The following is a 20,324-nucleotide window of genomic DNA, read 5'->3' on the forward strand; positions in this document are numbered from 1 at the left end:
GAATAAAGCAGAACAAGATAATACTCTGCTCTTTAAAAAAAAAAATGCCATTCCGGAAATAATGCCATTTGCAGCGACATGGTTGGAGCGACAGATTATCATACTAAGTAAGTCAGACAGAGACAAATATGATATCACTTATATGTGGAATCTAAAATACTACACAAATGACCTTATCTACAAAACAGAAACAGACTCACAGACAGAGAGGACAGACTTGTGGTGGCCAAGGGGGAGGGGGATGGAGGAGGGATGGTCTGGGAGTTTGGGATTAGCAGATGCAAGCTATCATATATAGAATGGATAAACAACAAGGTCCCACTTTAGAGCACAGGGAACTATATTCAGTATCCTGTGATAAACCAAATGGAAATGAATATGAAAAAGAATATGTATGTATAACTGAGTCACTTTGCTGTATGGCAGAAATTAACACAACATTGTAAATCAACTGTACCTTCTATTTTAAAAATGCCACTCCTCAAAATTCCCTTTTGTTAAAGCCATACTGCGAACTGTCAGAAGTGATGGATGCTTGGTCCTGTTTCTTAAGCTGACCCCTCCAATACTACAGTAATTACTTATGTTAGAGACAATACACATGTATTATGTACTGGACGTTATATTAGACCAATATGCATATGCAAATTAGCTGAAAAGTTCTGTTTCTCTTTTCTACTATTACCTATGCTCCACTAACATCAGATTACAGAGTCGTTATAGGTACAAGATACTAGACAAAGCACTTCATATGGATTAATACCTTAAATCTCCCAGCTCATCTTTATTTTACACGCAAGGAAACTGAGGCATGTACTAGCCAAGGAACTTGTCCATAATCACTCAACTGGTAAGGGAACAGGCTGGCATTTGCCCCCTGGCAGGCAAGTTCCTGACCAATCCTCCAAGCTGAGCTGAAGGAGTGAACCGAATTGACACTAGAAAGGGTACAGAAAACGTGTCTGCACCCCTCATGTTCATAGGGGTCCATAGGTTGTTTCCAAGCAATGGAAACAACCTAAGTGTCCTTCTATGTGTGGACAGGTAAAGAATTTGTGGTGTAGTTACACAATGGAATATCACTGAGCCATAAAAAAGGAAATTCCTGCTGTTTGTGGTAACGTGGATGGACCCTGATGGCATCACGCTAAGTGACATTAGGAAATGGCAAACACTGTATTCACTCCTGTGTGGACTCTACACAAAAAACACATGATATCACTTATACGCAGAATCTCAAAAAAATATTACAAATGAACTTATTTACAAAACAGAAACAGAGTCACAGATGTAGAAAACAAACTCATGGTTACCAACAAGGGGGAAACCGGGGGAGGGGTAAATTGGGAGACTGGGATTGACATATACACAACTGTATATAAAACAGATAACTATTAAGGACCTGCTGTAGAGCCCAGGGAACTCTACTCAATCCTCTGTAATGGCCTCTATGGGAAAAGAATCTAAAAAAGAGTGGCTCTATGTATATGGATAACTGAATCACTCTGCTGTACACCTGAAACTAACACAACATTGTAAGTCAGCTGTACTCCAATAAAAAATTGATTGAAAAAATAAACAAAAAACAAAACCACCCAACTCGTAGAAAAAGAGATCAGATTTGTTGCAGCCAAAGGTGGGGGTAGAGGAATGGGGGATTGAATGAAGGTGGTTGAAAGGTACAAACACCAGTTCCACGACAAGTAAGTACTAGGGGTATAAAGTACAGTGCTGATGACTCTAGTCACCACTGCTCTATGAGATACAGCAAAGTTGCAAAGAAAGTAAATCCTAAGACTTCTCATCGTGAGGAAAAAACTTTTCCTTTTTTTTCTTTTTCCCATACCTGTACGAGAGGACGTATGTTAGCCGAAACTACTGTGATCGTTTCACGATATGCGGAAACCATACCATCATGCTGTCCCCCTTAAACCTGTACAGCAATAGATGTCAACTATATCTCAATAAAACCGGGGGGCGGGTAAGAATTAACTGACATTCTGTCAAATAAATTCATCAGTAAGTTATTTTTTTAAAGGACAGAGAATCACTTTCCCCATAACAGATCAGATCTTGAGGTCTAGAGGGAAGGAATGGGGAGCCCAAAAGATTTTGCCAACACAGAAGAAGACATTTAGAGGTACAGCTGCCATCGTGAGGGACATTTTGCAGAGAGAGATGAGAAAAGACGACCATTTGGATGTTTTGCTCTATGCCATTCACTGACACCTACTCTGGACATCTGTTTTAGATGCCTGGGAAATCTTAAATACCCGTTCATTATGTTCCTGTGTAAAATCAGTGAATCTTTTGAATATGACATTTAGTAAGAGTCGCCATAAATCTGTTCTAAAACGAGGAGCCAAAAGTTGGGTGTCTACTTTCTACAGGTTAAACCTCAAATCTGCAAAATATCCACCCCCCAACGGGAACCAACTTTGTCTCCTTGATATATATAAGGGAAAGCGGCAAATGTTAACCACCCACTGCTAAAATGAGTGTGGGGGTTGCTTGTTTTTTAACCAGTTATTCTGGAGGTCGAAAGGGTAACAAACGAATTAGCATCTCAGAATGGGCAGCAACTCAGAAAGCTCAGAACAACTCTTCAGTGCTGTGTATGTTGCTTTCAATTAGGGTATTTATATTAAAGGCTGGCAAAACTCTATGAGTTTCCATTGCTGCTGTGACAAATTGGCACCAATGTTGCGGCTTCGAGTGGCAGATATTCAGGATCTTAGAGTTCTGAAGGTCAGAGTTCCACTGGGCTAAAACTGAGGGGTGGGCAGGGCTGTGCTCCTCTCTGGGGCTCAAGGACAGAACCCATCTCTTGTCTTTTCCAGCTTCGACAGGCTTCAGGGTTCCTCAACTCTTGGTTCCGCCTTGTCCTCAAAGGCAGCCATGGCCACTGTGCCTTTTTTCCATTGCTTCCCTCTGGCCCTCATCACCTTTTCTGCTTCCCTTATTCACAACAGAGCGTCTTTGTTATTAAATATGGACCCACCCAGATAAACCAGAATATATTCCCTCCATCTTAAAGTCAATGGATAAGCAAATACCGTAACAATAGGGACAGAGTAAAGGGACAAAGTAGGTAATTAAATAGTTAATCCCACTAGGGGATTGGACGTAAAGGAAAAAGTATGGGAGACCCTGTAAGTTAATGATCACTCAAGAAAGCAGGCGTGCTGAGCCACAAAGCCAGGCAGCCTTATTAGCAACAAAACCATGCAACAGAAGCACAAGACACGCCCCAAAACAATAAAAAAAAAATGGTGGCATGAGACCCACAGCCTGCCCAGTGAGCTCAGTAAGTTAATGACCCCTAGGACATGCTCTCTGCACACATAAAAAGCAATAGTTTATGAAACGGTGACATTTCAAAGTGAAAGACCCTCCCTGTACTGAGACCTGAAATAATTCTTCCATGTGCCATGACAGTCCCAGCTTGACCATGTGGGGGACAAGAAAACTCCCCTGCCTGATGTGGTGGACAAGCTAAGGACGGAAGCCTGACGTCTACCCAAGAATGAGGAAGAGGGTGGTCTTCTCCCCCTCTCCACTTCTCCTTTGGTTATAAAACTGCAGCCCAGGGATTCCCTGCTGGCGCAGTAGTTGAGAATCCACCTGCCGATGCAGGGGATACGGGTTCGTGCCCTGGTCCGGGAAGATCCCACATGCCGCGGAGCGGCTGGGCCCGTAAGCCATGGCCGCTGAACCTGTGCGTCCGGAGCCTGTGCTCCGCAACGAGAGAGGCCACAATAGTGAGAGGCCCATGTACCGCCAAAAAAAAAAAAAAAAAAACTGCAGCCCACTAAGTTCTCAGTGGCTCACAGCACCCTCTCACCTACCTGCTTGTAAGCCTCACGAGTGTCCTATTCTGATAATCACTTCTTATCTATCACTTTGCCTCTCACTGAACTCCTATTTTTCTTTTTAATATTTATTTATTTATTTGGCTGTGCTGGGTCTTAGTTGTAGAATGCAGGACCTAGTTCCCTGACCAGGGATTGAACCCGGGCTCCCTGCATTGGGAGCACGGACTCTTAACCGCTAGACCACCAGGGAAGTCCCTTGCTGAATTCTTTCTGCACTGAGACATATCGAACCGGAGCTCCTCAGAGCCCGCCCGAAAACGCCACCTAGCGGTTTCAATTCCATCAGCAACCTTCATCCCCTTGGCCCTGTAAGGTAACATATTCAAAGGTTCCAGGGATTAGGACGTGCCCTTCTTTGGAGGAGGCATTGTTCTGCCTACAACAAGTCTCTGTGTGTCTCTCGAAATTAAGCATGCTTGTCTCTGTGGCCATGCCAACATGTGAAGCTTGACTAGCACAGGACAGGAACTCAGAACTATCACTGGTAGGGAAGTCAGATGGCCACACCGTTGGATGAATGCATCACGACAAATCTAAAACAAATACTGGAGTACCAGAGTGGAATATTGAATTCCAAATAGCCAATACGGCTGTGCACACCCTTAATGAAATGCACTGTTATGAATTAAGATATGCCCTAAAGCAAGGTCTTTGGAGAAATCAGCATGACGCCGTCATTTCCATGTGTTATTGTGCAAGTGGGGTTTATTCATTTAGCAATAACCAATAATTAAACATCTAAACCTCCATGTTGATTCACAAATGGATGCAAATCATCTATTTTTAAACCCTCAAAACTCCTGACCCAATAGGCTGTGATTTTCTGTTTCTGCAAACACACGGGCATATAGCTTCCCTCACCAGCAAAATTCCATTATGTATCTATCGTAGGGAGATCAAATTTACCTATTCAGCCCCTATTAGATTTCTGACTCTCCCGCCAAGATGCTGTGAGATATCGTGTGCCAGAGTGCTCTAAAAAGCCCAGAGGAATCAACAGGTAGCAGTGCCTTTATTCTTAAATTTAGATTGCTTCTCTAGTAGGCAGCTTTTTTCGCGTGTTTCTAGTCCCAAATTCCTATTCAATCCTGAACCACAAAGAAACGGCCGAATCGTTTATGGGGTCAGTCCACACAACTGCACATCTATGGGTCTGTCATCAGGGAAGCTACTGATTTGTCTTCCTGGGCAGTGTAACTGTACCCCGACCTCTCAGAAGCAGGCATTCTATTTGAAGTGCATCCCTTGTTTGGAAGGTGAACACTATAAAGTCACCGGTTCAGAGACACCAGCATATCAAATTTATGATGAAAGCAATTTTATTTTATTTTCTTTAAAGGTTTTTTGTTTGATGTGGACCATTTTTTAACATCTCTATTGAATTTGTTACAATATTGCTTCTGTTTTATGTTTGTTTGTTTGGTTTTCTTTTTTGGCCATGAGGCATGTGGGATCATAGCTCCCCGACCAGGGATCAAACCGCACCCCCTGCACTGGAAGGCAAAGTCTTAACCACTGGCCCGCCAGGGAAGTCCCATGAAAGCAATTTGAATCCTTTACCCTGTTTTGTTTCCACCACCCTGTCTTTGCTTCTTTTTATTCCTTTCTTTGAATAGTTTGTGATAAGAAAAACCATGACCCAGGTGGCTTTGAACTGAGAACACTAATTGGTTTGGGTGGGGTTATCCATCCTCTTACATATGCACCAAGCAGCTACTGAGCACTAGGGCAGCTCAGCACAGGGCATGGAAGTAAGGCGTCCAGTGTCGGTTTAACCCCTTGAACCCTATTCAAGACCTAGACTTTACAAGGTAATTGTGAGATCTGTCACCATAGTGACAATAGCCACATGCCAGACGCTACTAACATAATGAAGTTCAACCCTTTCACTTTCTCTGGGCATTCCTTGTCATCTCCCTAACAGACTGCCCCCATCCCGGTTTCTCGAGAAAGGTGCCCACGCCACCTCTTTGCATCTGCACGGAGAAAGAAATGTCATCATTTAGGGCAGGCTTTCAGCCAAAGCTCACTGACAAACATCTCCCAAGGATTAAAGGTAAAAAAAGGGAAAGAAATGTCTGCATGAAAGTTACCAAGGACAAGGACACACTTCAGTTTCTATAGTAGACAGTGGTGGCTATGATTCCTCTCAATTACTTTTTTTTAGGTTCCAGGAAGATTTCATTCTACGTTTTTCCTTCTCCTTGTACAAAAAAGAGCACATGCAAACAAGAAATGAGAAACGGACGTTCACTGTAGACTAACTTGAGTCTGGTTGGTCTTTAGCAAACATTTTAATTTAAGGTCTACTTGAACAAGGAGATATCCAAGTTTTACTAGTATTGGATTAAGTTAATATATGGAACATGATTGTTTTCACAGATTTTCAGTGTTGTGTTCTCCAAAAGAAAATGGGCATTTTGTTCAAGCAAGAAAATCATTTTTCTAACGTAGTTAGAATCATCTGACGACACACATTTGCCATTTGATTGCAGTGAATATTGGCAGGAAATAAAGTCCAAATGTATATCAACAACATGGATTCTGAACAATCAAGTCCAATTGTTTTATCAAATATCCCTTGCTTGTGTATTTAAAACAATCAGTGGCTCCCTTTAAGACTCAAAAAGTGCTAGTATCTTAAGGCATTAGAGCCAAAGGAACCATTCCTTGTATAATTTTCAGGTGCTCACTCCAGCACGCAAATGTTCTTAATTCTATTAGTTTCTCTAGATCCACTCCTTTACAGATGATTCAGGTATAACATAGAACACTATATGCTCAGACTGGTAATCACCTGCAAATCAAGACGACAGCAATGCTAAAAAGGCAATATATGGAAAGAATTAAGTCATTAATTATGATACTCTCCATCGATTAGACACTGCGTAAATTCAAGTCGAACAAGTGGTACATTACCGAGATAACTGAATATGAAAAAAAAAAGAATGGTTATAGAAAATACCACGCACAGGACATTATACAACCCTCTTGGCAAATCTGAGGCTGAGCGAGCAGGTGTTTTCTGTTTAGAATAAGTACTTACCATCCTCCGTGGGCACATAGATATTCAAATAAAGGCAGTCTTCATTCTGATCTTGAACGTAGGTCATCAGAGTATCCAGATTGGCAGTAAACCAGATGGGCAGCATGTCATGCAAGAGAGACCGCTCATCCAGGTGCTGGGGGCACACGGCAGCAAACTGAGTGGCGTTCCGAACCCCAGTCCATGAGGAGGGGGGTTCCGGGGGCTGAAACCGCCTTTCCCCAGTAGGAGGCGAGGCATAAGGGACCCCCAAGTATTGCTCCACTGGACCCAAAATCTCATTGGGCAGCGGTGTTCTCAAGCCCCTGATTTTGCCGTAATTGGTGTTGACCACAGGATACTGCGCCTGGCTGTCGATGAGCGTGAACTTGATGGCCAGGGCAGTGATCCACAACAGGACGTTGGAGTTCACCATGACACAGACCGGGGTGAAGACCAGCGGAAGCCATAACAGTCCCTGGGGTCTCGACATGGTTCACCACCACATCCGCGGGCGTCCGTGCGATGCAACTCCAAGCAAAGCAAGCCGTGAAGGGAGCCTGCAGAGAGAGACGGCTTTCCAGGGACCAAGAACCTGGAGAGGGGAAGGGCTCGCTAGGAAGCCTCTTCGATGGGTCATAGACAGAGCCCGAGCTTAACAACAAACCCGGCGGTTTTCTCAGCAGCCCATTACAGGACAGCAGCCCTCTCTTAATCCTGGTGCCGAATTCCAGCCCGTGCGAGGCTCCAAGGAAGCGGTGACCATCCAACACCTCCCCGGGGCAGCGATCACTTAGGAGACCTCCAAGGCAGAGCGGTCAGCCTAATGGGAGAAAAAAGCAGACAAGGCTAAGGAAGGCAAGACCACTGCCACCAATGGCGTTTGCTGCGTCTTCCATGCAACCCTCAACATCACGCGAGGAAATCTCATTCACCGATGAATCTGTAGAGCGGCATCTGCGGGCAGTAGAATTTCGCCAGACAACCGCTTGTCTTAATTTCTACAGAGAGTCCTATCAGCAAGAACGATGCCAGTACTCCGGAAACATTCAAGTCTTTGTTCAATGAACAAACACACTGCCAAAAGTTACACACATTGCACAGATAACTGTACTGATGTCTCCTAATTGCACTATTATTGATAATATTAGCCCAGCAATGGATAGGCACTCCCAAAACACTGTTTCTCAGATGTTTAAGAAACCTGTCACTTTATACATAAAATAAACAAGGACCTACTGTATAGCACAGGGAACTATACTCGGTATTTTGTAATAACCTATATGGGAAAAGAATGGATATAGGTATATGTTTAACTGAATCACTGTGCTGTACACCTGAAACTCAACATTGTAAATCAACTATACTCCAATATAAAGTAAATATATTTTCTCCCATTCTGAGGGTTGTCTTTTCGTCTTGTTTATGGTTTCCTTTGCTGTGCAAATCCTTTTAAGTTTAATTAGGTCTCATTTGTTTATTTTTGTTTTTATTTTCATTACCCTAGGAGGTGGGTCAAAAAAGCTATCACTGTGATTTATGTCAAAGAGTGCTGCAAAGCAGAAACAGAGACACAGATGTAGAGAACAAACGTATGGATACCAAGTGGGGAAGGAGGGTGGGATGAACTGGGAGATTGGGATTGACATATATACACTACTATGCATAAAATAGCTAACTAATGAGAACCTACTGTATAGCACAGGGAACTCTACTCAGTGCTCTGTGGTGACCTAAATGGGAAGGAAATCCAAAAAAGAGGGGACATATGGATACGTAGAGCTGATTCACTTTGCTGTACAGTAGAAACTGTAATACAACCCTGTAAAGCAACTGTACCCCAATAAAATTTTTAAATAAATTCATACATACATACATACACTAATAAATACATAAATAAATGTAAAAAAAAAAACTGTCACTTTTTCCTAAGGTATTATGAGTGGAGCTCTAAAAGTTTTCCAAGACGGGTAAAGGGAAGTGTGCAACCAGACCAGACTGGTTTCATGCCAGGTGGGTATTTACCAGCGAACATAAAGGGAGCAACATGCAGTGGAAAGAGCATCGACACCGGATACTCATCCTCCTCGGGCTACGCAGGGGCACGTGTCTGTAGGCCCCAGACATCATCGCCCTGAATCTCAGCTTCCTCGTAAGAAACTGAACAAGATGCTGCATCTCAAGTACGTGCTGTACTGCTTGTCACATCAAGACACCATTCATAATTAAGAGTGTGGATACAGCAATCCCGATCTTCATGTAAAGCACTGCATGCCTTCAGGGGTAAACCCTGCAGCCTATTTAAGAACCTTCTGGTACATCTGAGTCATCTTCCTACTGAGTCTGGGAGGAGTTAACTTTTAAAGAGTGACCTCCTTGGGAATTCCCTGGCAGTCCAGTGGTTAGGACTCCGGCGCTCTCACTGCCAGGGCCGCAGGTTCAATCCCTGGTCGGGGAACTGAGACCTGCAAGCCACGTGGCACCCCCAAAATAAAGAAAACAAAAAGGACCACCTCAATTTGTCCCTACGGGATCACACGACGACTCTCCCCAGATAAACCACTGCGCGTAGGACATTCAAGAATGTCGCACGTGAGTACCATACATGATGCATTAGAGACAGAAAACACTTCATGAGGTGTTGCAGGACTCTACCTTTTTTTTAATCAACATTTTTTTACTGAAGTATAGTTGATGTACAACGTTGTGTTAATTTCTGCTGTCCAGCAGAGTGATTCAGTTATACAGACACATAGTTTTTTTATATATTCTTTTCCATGATGGTTTATCATAGGATACTGAATATAGTTCTCTGTGATACACAGTAGGACCTTGGTGTTTATCCATCCTATACATAAAAGCTCACATCTGCTAACCCCGAACTCCCCCTCCATCCCTCCCCCAACCCCTCCCCCTTGGCAACCACCAGTCTGTTCACTACAGGACTCTACCTTTAAATACAGCATTCTTCAACTGAAAATAGACAGATGTGCTTCTAAGGACACAGATTATTCTGGGTTATTCAGAGTCTTTCTGGGCTAGAATATAATTATGCATTTCATTTCAGGGAATGGTTGAGTAGAATATGTCAAACAGATAATTTATTTTCTAATGAAACATATCTGAGCCAGACCTATCACGGAGCTAGAATACGTCTGGGGGAAATTTTGTCATCCGTGACATCCTGGGCCAAGTTAATCAGAGTTGGATGAAAATGCACTACAACACGGGATGGTAGCATTGAGAGTGAAAATTCGCATCACACCCAATGGCTGATTTATGTGGATTTCTGCCACAGCATGATCCAATTGCTGAATAATTAAGAGACAGACAGAAAACGTGAAAGAGGTGCTGACTCGTCTGAAATCTTGTGTTCCTGAAAGCCCTTCTGGTTTACAACCAGCATCAGTACTTCCTTCTCAAGCCTTCCTCATGGTCATAGGAGATGCCAGTAATTTCTGATTCTGATAGACCTGGGTCCCCAAATGCTACCTCTCTGTTAGCTGGAGAAGTGAGTCAACCTCTCTGAGCTTTAAGTAGATGGCATGTCATGCCTCCTTTGTGGGGCTGGGCTGAGCCACAAGGGAGCAAAGGGGCAGGGCAGAGAAAAGATCTCCTCAACACCCACGAAATGCTGGGATTTTGAACACAGACCTGCTCAAAACACTCACGGGTACAGAGACAAAATGCACTGAAGGCAGCCCAGGGTTGGCATGAAGCAGGTATAGAGCGAGTACTTTAAATTCTTTGAGCCTCTCTTTACTTATGTGTTTCTAACTCTCTGGGAATTAACTGAGCTGGTCCACACAAGGCATCACATAGTCCCTGGACCACAGAATTCCATAAAGGTAGAATTCAGTTGGTGGATTTGTCCCAGGACTTACAACGTGAATGCCTTGAGGAAGCCTGGTCCACTCCATCATTTTTCCAGCTCCATGTGGAAGACAGCACCTCTATGTCACATATTTGTTAAGTCTGAGCAAGTGAGGGCACACGTACACTTCCTGCTTCACCTGTGTGATCAAGCCTACCTCCCCACAAGGTTCTGAGGGCCAGAGAGAGACCATGAACCAGCCAGACCTAAGAGGAGGGGAATGGGGGAGCGGGTATCTGGACACTCGTGAAGCCCAGGCTAGGCATTCAAAGTAATCATACGTTCCGAGCCGTCTTATTTCCCGATGCTCTGGAATTTGGCACTTTGCACACATGGAATACCACCAATGCCGAGCACTGTTGCACAGACTCTGCACTGCTGACATCTGGGACCACACTGCTCTTTGTGGTGAGGGCCATCCTGAGCCCTGTAGGGTGTGTAGTAGCACCTCTGGGCTCTACGCACCCGACGCTGGTAGCACCCGCCTCTCATTTTTAACACAAAAATGTCTCCAGACATTGCTAAGTGACCTCTGGAGGCAAGATCATCTCAAGGTAAGAACCACGGGTGTAAATCATCAAATATGGGATCATGGTGGCCACGTAAATGACTGAGCACCTGTGGGTACATTTGAAAATTATCAAATTATTTATGTTTGTGTGTGTATATATATGTGTGTGTGTGTCACATTCAAATATTTGGCAACTGTAAAAGTTTTAGCAATGAAGGTTTAAAAAATAAACCTATTTTAAATATGCATCCTCATTTTAAAATCATTATAAGTTTATTTTGGGGAGGACCAAAAAAAGACTTCTCAGGTAAACGTCACACTGAAAATAATTTTACAAGGAGTGAAATGCTGTTATAGCTACACATAATATATATGCACAGTTAGGATACGTATAATACACATATTTATAAATATGTTATCTATTTTCTCTATAATATGTATTTATATATTTTCAAATTTTTCCGAAATAAAAACAAGATACTACAGGGCTTCCCTGGTGGCACAGTGGTTGAGAGTCCGCCTGCCGGTGCAGGGGACGAGGGTTCGTGCCCCGGTCCGGGAAGATCCCACATGCCGCAGAGCAGTTGGGCCCGTGAGCCATGGCCGCTGAGCCTGTGCTCTGCAACAGGAGAGGCCACAGCAGTGAGAGGCCCACGTACCGCAAAAAACAAAAAAACAAACAAAAAAAAACAAGATACTACAAAGGAAATTCCTGAAGAAAAAATTTTAATGAAAAAAATGAGAACAAAAACTGTAACTTCACTGCATACATACAACTGGGGAGTTAGGAAGGCCTTGACAGCATGTTCTCCCTGCAAAAGTTGCACACAGACTAATTTCTCAGAGAGGCATTTCGACCTGATTTATAACTTGATTAGGTAGTTTCGAATGATCTCTACAGGACAGTCGTTCTGTACGAGGCTGTAATTAAGACTTGGCTCCAGCTACTCAGGCAAGCTAAACTATAAATGAGTCAAAATAAAAACTGCAATAAATTTCCTTCCAAAGTGCAGATCACTCAAATTGAGATTGGTTTAAGTTTACAATATGTATTTAATTTAGGTGAGCCCTGATCCAATTTATCTTGGTGTTTTGGCCTTCCAAGGAATAAAATCATGTCTCCTGGGTGTACACGGCCTCACCTTTCTGTGGCTGCGAAATACATTAGAAGACAGAACTCTGTGGATGCATCTTCCAAGAAAAAAAAAAAAAGAAAAGAGAAGAAAGGAAAAAAACATGAGAGGATTAATGAGGTGGCCCAGCCCTCCCCTGATGTGACTCTCAGCTCCATCGAAGATCTGGGACGTGCTATCTGCTACCAATAGTCTGCTGACCCCAAGAGGCACTTGGAAGATTCACTTTCATCTCACATCCCAAAGCATCAGGAAACCAAGAACAATAGATGCTGGTAAAATTAATGAGCTTGTAAAACAATCCTGCCACACTGTTTCCTCGAAAGTCTGCAACAGCCATTCCCCAAACTACAACCTGTAGACCTCCCCAGTTTCATTTTTTCTTTTGTTTTTGGTGAGGACACCAACATTTCATGGTACCCAAGTGGGGTATGGTTCATCTTTTATCCTACAACACAGATGTCTACCGTGAGGTGGCCCAGGGCACCTGTTATCTACGTGAACAACCTCGACATTCTGCACATGGGCTGACAACACACACGCGTGCGCGCGCACACACACACACACACACACACAATCCCTATTCGAGATTCCTTGATGCTGGCAATCAGCCAGTTATTACATTTTTGTGTATTTTTTAATATGCTGGCTTTGATTTTATCTCCCAGATGGGCACAGTCACAATCTACTGTGTCTTTTGTCAAATCTTCTAGCTCTCTGCACATCTATCCCTGTACTTCCTTTCATTTCTAAAAACCAGATCCCATCAAAATCCACCCTTTTGAACCAAGAAGTTTAGATGTAAATAATTACAGAGTGAAGATGCCATATGTACTACCTTCAAGGTTGCTGTATGCCCAGTGGGGGCTTCAAAGCATCAACTCCATCACCTCCATCACCATTTCTGTTCTCACACTGAAGTTTAATGGCTCAGGAAAACAACAGGGCCACAGTCGTAGGAACTGGAGTTTGCAACAAGAGCCAGAACCCAGACTAAACCCAGGAAAAAGAGTTAATGGCTTATATGTGGTCCAGTCAAGACACTGAACAGACTGGGCATATATCTGGACAAAATTATAATTCAAAAAGATAGATGCGCCCCTATGTTCACAATATCACTAGTTACAATAGCCAAGACATGGAAACAACCTAAATGTCCATCAACAGAGGAATGAATAAAGAAGATGTGGTACATATATACAATGGAGTATTACTCAGCCATAGAAAAGAACAAAATAACGCCACTTGCAGCAACATGGATGGACAGACTGTCATACTAAGTGAAGTAAGACAGAGAAAGACAAATACCATATGCTATCACTTACATGTGGAATTTAAATATGACACAAACGAACTTACCTATGAAACAGAAACAGACTCACAGACATAGAGAACAGTCTGGTGGTTCTCCAGGCCAAGGGGGAGGGGTTTGGGGGAGGGATGGATAGAGAGTTTGGGGTTAGCAGATGCAAACTATTATATATAGGATGGATAAACAACAAGGGAACTATATTCAATATCCTGTGGTAAACCATAACGGAAAATATAAAAAAGAATGTATACATATGTGTAACTACATCACTTTGCTGCATAGAAGAAATTAACATTGTAAATCAACTATACTTCAATTAAAAAAGGATTGATTGGATAGAAAGATACACCATGCATATGTAGGCCAGAGATATGATCAGGAATAAAGCATGGATGTTTTTTCTAGAGCAATGATGTGGACAACAGAATCTACAGTGGTCACCGAAATAAAACACCAACACTTAGTCATAGATCAGTAAGTATTTCATAAAGATCACTATTCTAAGTTACTGGGACATAGCGGGAGATGAGACAGAATTCCTGCCCACATGAAGATTATACTCTCATGAAAGTGTCCCTAAAAGCGGTGCTTTTTTCCTTATTCATTGTGTGTACATCTAAAGCAAGCACAGGGACTGGCATGTATTAAAAGCTCATTAAATGCTTGACTTTCTGTGTCTAATTCAACTGATACCTAACATTATTTCCAAATCCAAATCAAATGTTCATAGAAGCAATACTACTTACGATAGCCAAGACATGGAAGCAACCTAAATGTCAACAGACGAATGGATAAAGAAGATGTGGTACATATTTTACCATGGAATACTACTCAGCCATCACAAAGAATGAAATCATGCCATTTGCAGCAACATGGATGCAACTAGAGATCATCAAACTAAGTGAAGTCAGTCAGTCAGAGACAAATATCACACAATATCTATCACTTATATGTGGAATCTAAAAAAACATGATATGAATGAATTTACATACAAAACAGAAATAGACCCACAGACAGAAAACAAACTTATGGTTACCAAAGGGGAAGGGAGGGAGGAATAAACTAGGAGTTTGGGATTAACAGATACACACTTCTATATATAAAATAAATAAACAACTAGGTCCTACTGTATAGCACAGGGAACTCTGCTCAATATTTTGTAATAACCTATCAGAGAAAAGAATCTGAAACAGTATATACATATATGTATATATATGTGTGTGTGTGTATATATATATGTATATATATATAAAACTGACTCACTTTTCTGTACACCTGAAACTAACACAACATTGTAAATCAACTATACTTCAATAAAAAATAAATTTCAAAAAAAATCTATTTTGATCACTGTAGCCCTAGGGCAAAGAAAAATGTTCAACACTTAACAGAAAATTTAATAAACACATGCTTAATTTTTAAAAAGCTATTTATTACCAAACATGATTCCCAAATCTAAATCAAGTAATTTGCAAATATGTCCAGGGTTTGTGTGGAGCTCTCTCACCAAACTCAAGTCACAGATCATCAAGGTCAAATTGTCATGTCTTCAAGACATCTGGTCTCTGAAAAATCTCATTTCTGTGCTCCTCTGTCTCCATGCTTTTGTTCCACAGTTCAATAATTAGTACCATCCTTTTTCTAGTTATTTAGGTAAATGCAAGGCCACCTGTGGTGGCTCCCTTTCCAAGATTCCACATACACTAAGTCCTCACATCTGCTGAGGGTCTTAACACAGGACCAGAGACGTGGTTACCGGTAACCTCACTGGTTACTGGTCAAAGAGAGGAGAGATCACAAAGGGTTAGCGAAAATGCAGAAGCCCAATGGCACCAAATGTTGAGCACGGATGTTGAGCCCTTCCCACGCCACGCCGGTGACAAGTAGTGTGGCCACACAGGAAACAAATGTGTGTCACGGAGGAAAGTCGAGCGTGCAGAAGACTTTGGTGCAGATCAGCGTACACACACATATATACACAAACTATATAGTTAAATCGTTTCTATCTGTCCCATAGAGCTTCTTGAATATTCATGTCGGGAGACAGACATTTCCATTTGCAGCCGTAGTCATAGTAAGAAAGGAACAGGAAGAACCCAGACATTCACGAAGAGGTGAATGGATAAATGCTGGCATATTAAAACAGAATACTACACACAGTGAAACATAAAAAATGGATCTGTAAGTTAAAACGGATACATTTCCCAAATAAAAAGCAAGTCACAGAAGAATACATATGGTGTGAAGTTACTGATACGATATTACATAAAACTAAACAGTATATTACTTAGAGCTGTATTTGTACTGAAATACAAAAAACAGGAAGGGCACGATTAAAACCAAATTCTGGGACAGTTAACTCCTATCCAGGGTCACAATTCACAATACAAAGATATTGGTAATGTTCTATTTTCTAGTAGGGCCGTATGTATATTTGTTTAGTTTCTATGTGGGTATTTATATATTTCCATGTAGTGCACATTTTATGAGCATGGTTATTTCACAGTGCAAATTTCCATCAAGAGATGCATGTCTATATAGGTTTGCCCTCACTTTATTTTCCCAAGCACTTAAAAAAATATCTGAGGGGGCTTCCCTGGTGGCGCAGTGGTTGAGAGTCTGCCTGCCGATGCAGGGGACACGGGTTCGTGCCCCGGTCCGGGAAGATCCCACATGCCGCAGAGCGGCTGGGCCCGTGAGCCATGGCCGCTGGGCCTGCGCGTCCGGAGCCTGTGCTCTGCAACGGGAGAGGCCACAGCAGTGAGAGGCCCGTGTACTGCCAAAAAAAAAAAAGAAAAAATCTGAAATTTTAAATGAAAATATCTGAAATTTTAAAAGGGAAGGAAAAAGATCAATGCCAAGGTTACATGCCAAGCCCAAGGCAATGGGCCATCTGCCCACACAATCCATAAAAAGCAGCAGTGGCTGACAGCATCGCTAAAACTAGAGTCAGGTCACCTAAGACGCTACTGCCTAGGTCGCTAACTAGCCAGGCGACCTCTGACCCATCACTCAGCGCCCAGAGCTGCAGCTCCCTGGACGGCGCCATGAAGACCTGGAGGACGTGCCCTCTGCTGTGGCCTTCAGCCTGAGGATCCTCGGGAACCACAGACGGCTATCCTCAAAACTGAGTGTACGTGAAACAGGGAAGCGGTGGGAACAGAAAGTTCTCCAATGAGGCAGAAAGCCATAATTCAGGGGAGACCACTGGCACTGCAGAGTACGGGAAGATGCGCGGTGTCAGAAGCAGATAAAACAGGCTTACAACCCTATTTCTAAAAAATGTATTCTTCAGGACCACAAAACCTCTACGGGCAGGATAAAAAGATTTACATTCACCTGAATTCTACATCCACATTCATAATGAATATTAATTCCCCGATATTCACGGATTCCCTGTACTCACTATCCTATACAAAGAATCCATTGCCACCTTCTCATATCTGCATATGGGGTTATTTTGCAAGAGTTTGTACTGGAAATTATGCATACATATATATAACTATATGTATATAGTTTTAAAATATACACATATCTACATCTAAGCTAATAATATAATAGGATGCACGTGTGTGTGTGTGCGTGCATGTGTGTGTGTGTGTGTATCTCACCAAACCAACCCACTGAGGTATCAAGTTCCTTTTGTTCAGGTACCATGCCTTCTCCATTCTTTGTAAATCTCTCCAGCACCCTGTGCAAGGCCCTTCATGTTGTACATGATCAGTAAAACATATTATACGTGATGCCGATTACCCATTGCTAGATAGTTCGGTCTAAGTGTGAGCAGTCTGAAAAACAGGCTCAAATACACACCGCTGGGCATCGCAACATCTACTCATCCAGCTGTTAAACATCTGGAAGGAGTACGGGCAACGGTTAGGGACGTGCCTTCTGGACTTGGGCTGCCTAGAATTCAACGCCGTCAGCAACCACTGAAGGCTGGAAACCATCGATGCCTCCACATTCCTACCTATAAAATGGGCACAGCATAGGATGTAAGTTAAATATCTGGAAGGAGTACAGGCAAGGGTTAGGGACGTGCCTTCTGGACTTGGGCTGCCTAGAATTCAACGCCATCAGCAACCACTGAAGGCTGGAAACCATCGATGCCTCCACATTCCCACCTATAAAATGGGCACAGCATAGGATGTAACTTAAGGATATTACTGCACGTAGGTATAGGGGCATATACGTGTGTGTGAATACATACACCACATATGCATATGTACGTGTACGTAAATATATATACATGTGCAACAAGAAGTGTTCCCCAAAGAAACGAGAGCTAATTATAACTACTTCCTGACATTTTACTCAATGCTTCCACTGTGACCCACTTTGATCAATATGACGATACGTAATCAAACTCCCATCTGAATACAGTCTACATTCCAGATGATGAGGTCAAGGCTGTAATTTAAATCACTACAATTAGGCAAATGCGTGCTCCACTTCTTCCCAGCCCCTCCTTCTGTGGGACTGTGGGCTTCTGCAGGTTGGAATTTGGAATGGAGTGTCTAAGAGACGCATTGAAACTTCTAGATACGTAGAGAGAACTGTCCCCAAGGGCTTCTGTCAGATGGTAACAGAGGAGTGAAGGACTGAAACTCAAGAATGTGAATACAAGCCTACCAAGATTTACAGACAGTGGGAAAGATGTACCAGGAAGGAACACACATTATTTCAGAGTCAATTCACATTCATTGCTAGACGATGAGCAACTGAAAGGCAAAGACCACAGATGATTAACAGTTAAACTTGGGAAAGTGAAGGTCCTCAGCAAAGGTTATTCAATCAAAAGGAAGAGACAAGATACTGAAGGAAGCCATAAGGAACCTGGACAAGAAAGGCAGAAAAATGGCAAGTCAGCATCCACGATGCTCTCCTTAGCTGATTTCCTGTGGGTACCATAGTAAACCCCCTACCAGCGACTCCATTCGTACCCCCAACATAAACCTCCTGTGGGCCCCATGCTTTAGCCCCTACGGTTTTTGCCTGTGTGAGTTTCATCGTGAAGACAGAGTGTCTTGGGTTTGCCCTTTGACACAAGAATGAAAAGTGTTATTCTGTGGCACTTTACCAGTTTCAGTCAATTTTGATGGAACCTAACTTTAAAAACTGAGGTACAGATCCATTTCCGAGGATCTATTTGTGAGATCTCTGCAAGTAAAGTAAGGAGTCCCAGATGTTAAGCACTCTATTTTTTTTTCTGCTTATTATATCTCTTTTAGTCATTTTTTAAATTGAAGTATAGCTGATTTACAATGTTGTGTTAATTACTGCTGTATAGCAAAGTGATTCATTTATGCATATATATGCTCTTTTTTATATTCTTTTCCATTATGGTTTATCATTTATGGTTTACTGAATATACTTATCTGTGCTATACAGTAGAACCTTGTTGTTTATCCATCCTATATGTAATAGCTTACATCTATCTGCTAACCCCAACCTCCCACTCCATCCCTCCCCCAACCCCTCCCCCTTGGCAACCACCAGTCTGTTCTCTATGTCTGTGTTCTGTTTCTGTTTCATAGATAGGTTCATGTGAAGCACTCTTAATACCATTCACTATAAAAGGCGTTCCCAGAGTTGTATAACAGGGGCTGAAGTGATCTTGATCAACAAAAGGAGGTATTTATGACAAGAAGTTGAGTGAGTTCCCCTGCAAAGGAAAGCTACTCGTGTGAGCAAAAAAGAGGAGTCTATTGATAGACAGCCCAGTTTGACCTGGGGTTAGTACCTTAGATGTGGTGGGACCTCACCCAGTCAGACGGGGGGCCTGCCGATCGATGGCTGAACACCTGGACACTTTGGGGTTAGTCTGGATGAGAAGAACCGAGTCTTCCCAAAGGAGACAACGATCAAGAACCATTTCAGGTGATAATGATAAGTGTGTGTCTTTGAGTCTGTAACAAGTAGCTTTGAAAGGGCTGCTTATAGCCTCTACCGATGAACTGTAGAGTGTCCAGCAACAGAGAGTGTCTTCAGCATGTTTCCTGAGACACCATCCATGACTCAAGGACTGGCTCAAGCTTATATAGACCCCAGCTGGAGTGTCCCACTTTTCCTCTGAAGCCTGTATCCTATTTGCCTAACGCATACTTCTTCTTATGGGGAAGGCTGTTTCATCGTATGTGGAAGACCCTGCATCTTGGAAATCACTATTTTCAGTGTGATGCTCACTGTGACAGGTGGAATTCTTCTCTCCTGTGTTTCTGATGGTGTCGAGTCACTTCAAGTGATGAAAGCTGATGTGCTTATACACCGTAGGACTCTGGGTGATTAAACAATCCTGTTCCCACACACTGTACTCGCCAAGCACAACTCTATCTAAGCTCCCAGAAGAGGCGGGTTTGTTTTCTGTCTTGACCACCACCATCTCCACCCATTCCCCAGCACGTTTCCTCTGTCTTCCTCAAACAGGAAGATTCATGTGTGAAAACCAACCCTTTTCCCAGGGGTTGAGACACTCCAGAGAGGTTTCCCGTCTTAGCATCAGAAACTACCTGAGTTGAGACCTTCCATCTCTAGCAATTGACTGGGTCATCCAAGATGTGGAATGTAGGCGAGGGCTCTTCTTCCCTGAAAACC

At 42.7% G+C, this 20,324-nt stretch overlaps 1 protein-coding gene across 5 annotated transcripts in view; it reads right to left on the reverse strand.

Moving 5' to 3' along the window:
* Window positions 1–20,324, reverse strand: part of LOC137217802 (neuroligin-4, X-linked) — a 344,507-nt gene that overhangs the window by 261,516 nt on the left and 62,667 nt on the right. For all 5 annotated transcript variants that reach the window (XM_067724760.1, XM_067724761.1, XM_067724764.1 and 2 more), the window contains one exon: window positions 6,922–7,723. In XM_067724760.1, the coding sequence (XP_067580861.1) occupies window positions 6,922–7,393 (472 nt within the window). In that variant the 5' untranslated portion in view covers window positions 7,394–7,723. The remainder of the gene's footprint in view (window positions 1–6,921; window positions 7,724–20,324) is intronic.

Source organism: Pseudorca crassidens, chromosome Y, assembly GCF_039906515.1.
Source record: "Pseudorca crassidens isolate mPseCra1 chromosome Y, mPseCra1.hap1, whole genome shotgun sequence".
NCBI classification, from domain to species: domain Eukaryota; kingdom Metazoa; phylum Chordata; class Mammalia; order Artiodactyla; family Delphinidae; genus Pseudorca; species Pseudorca crassidens.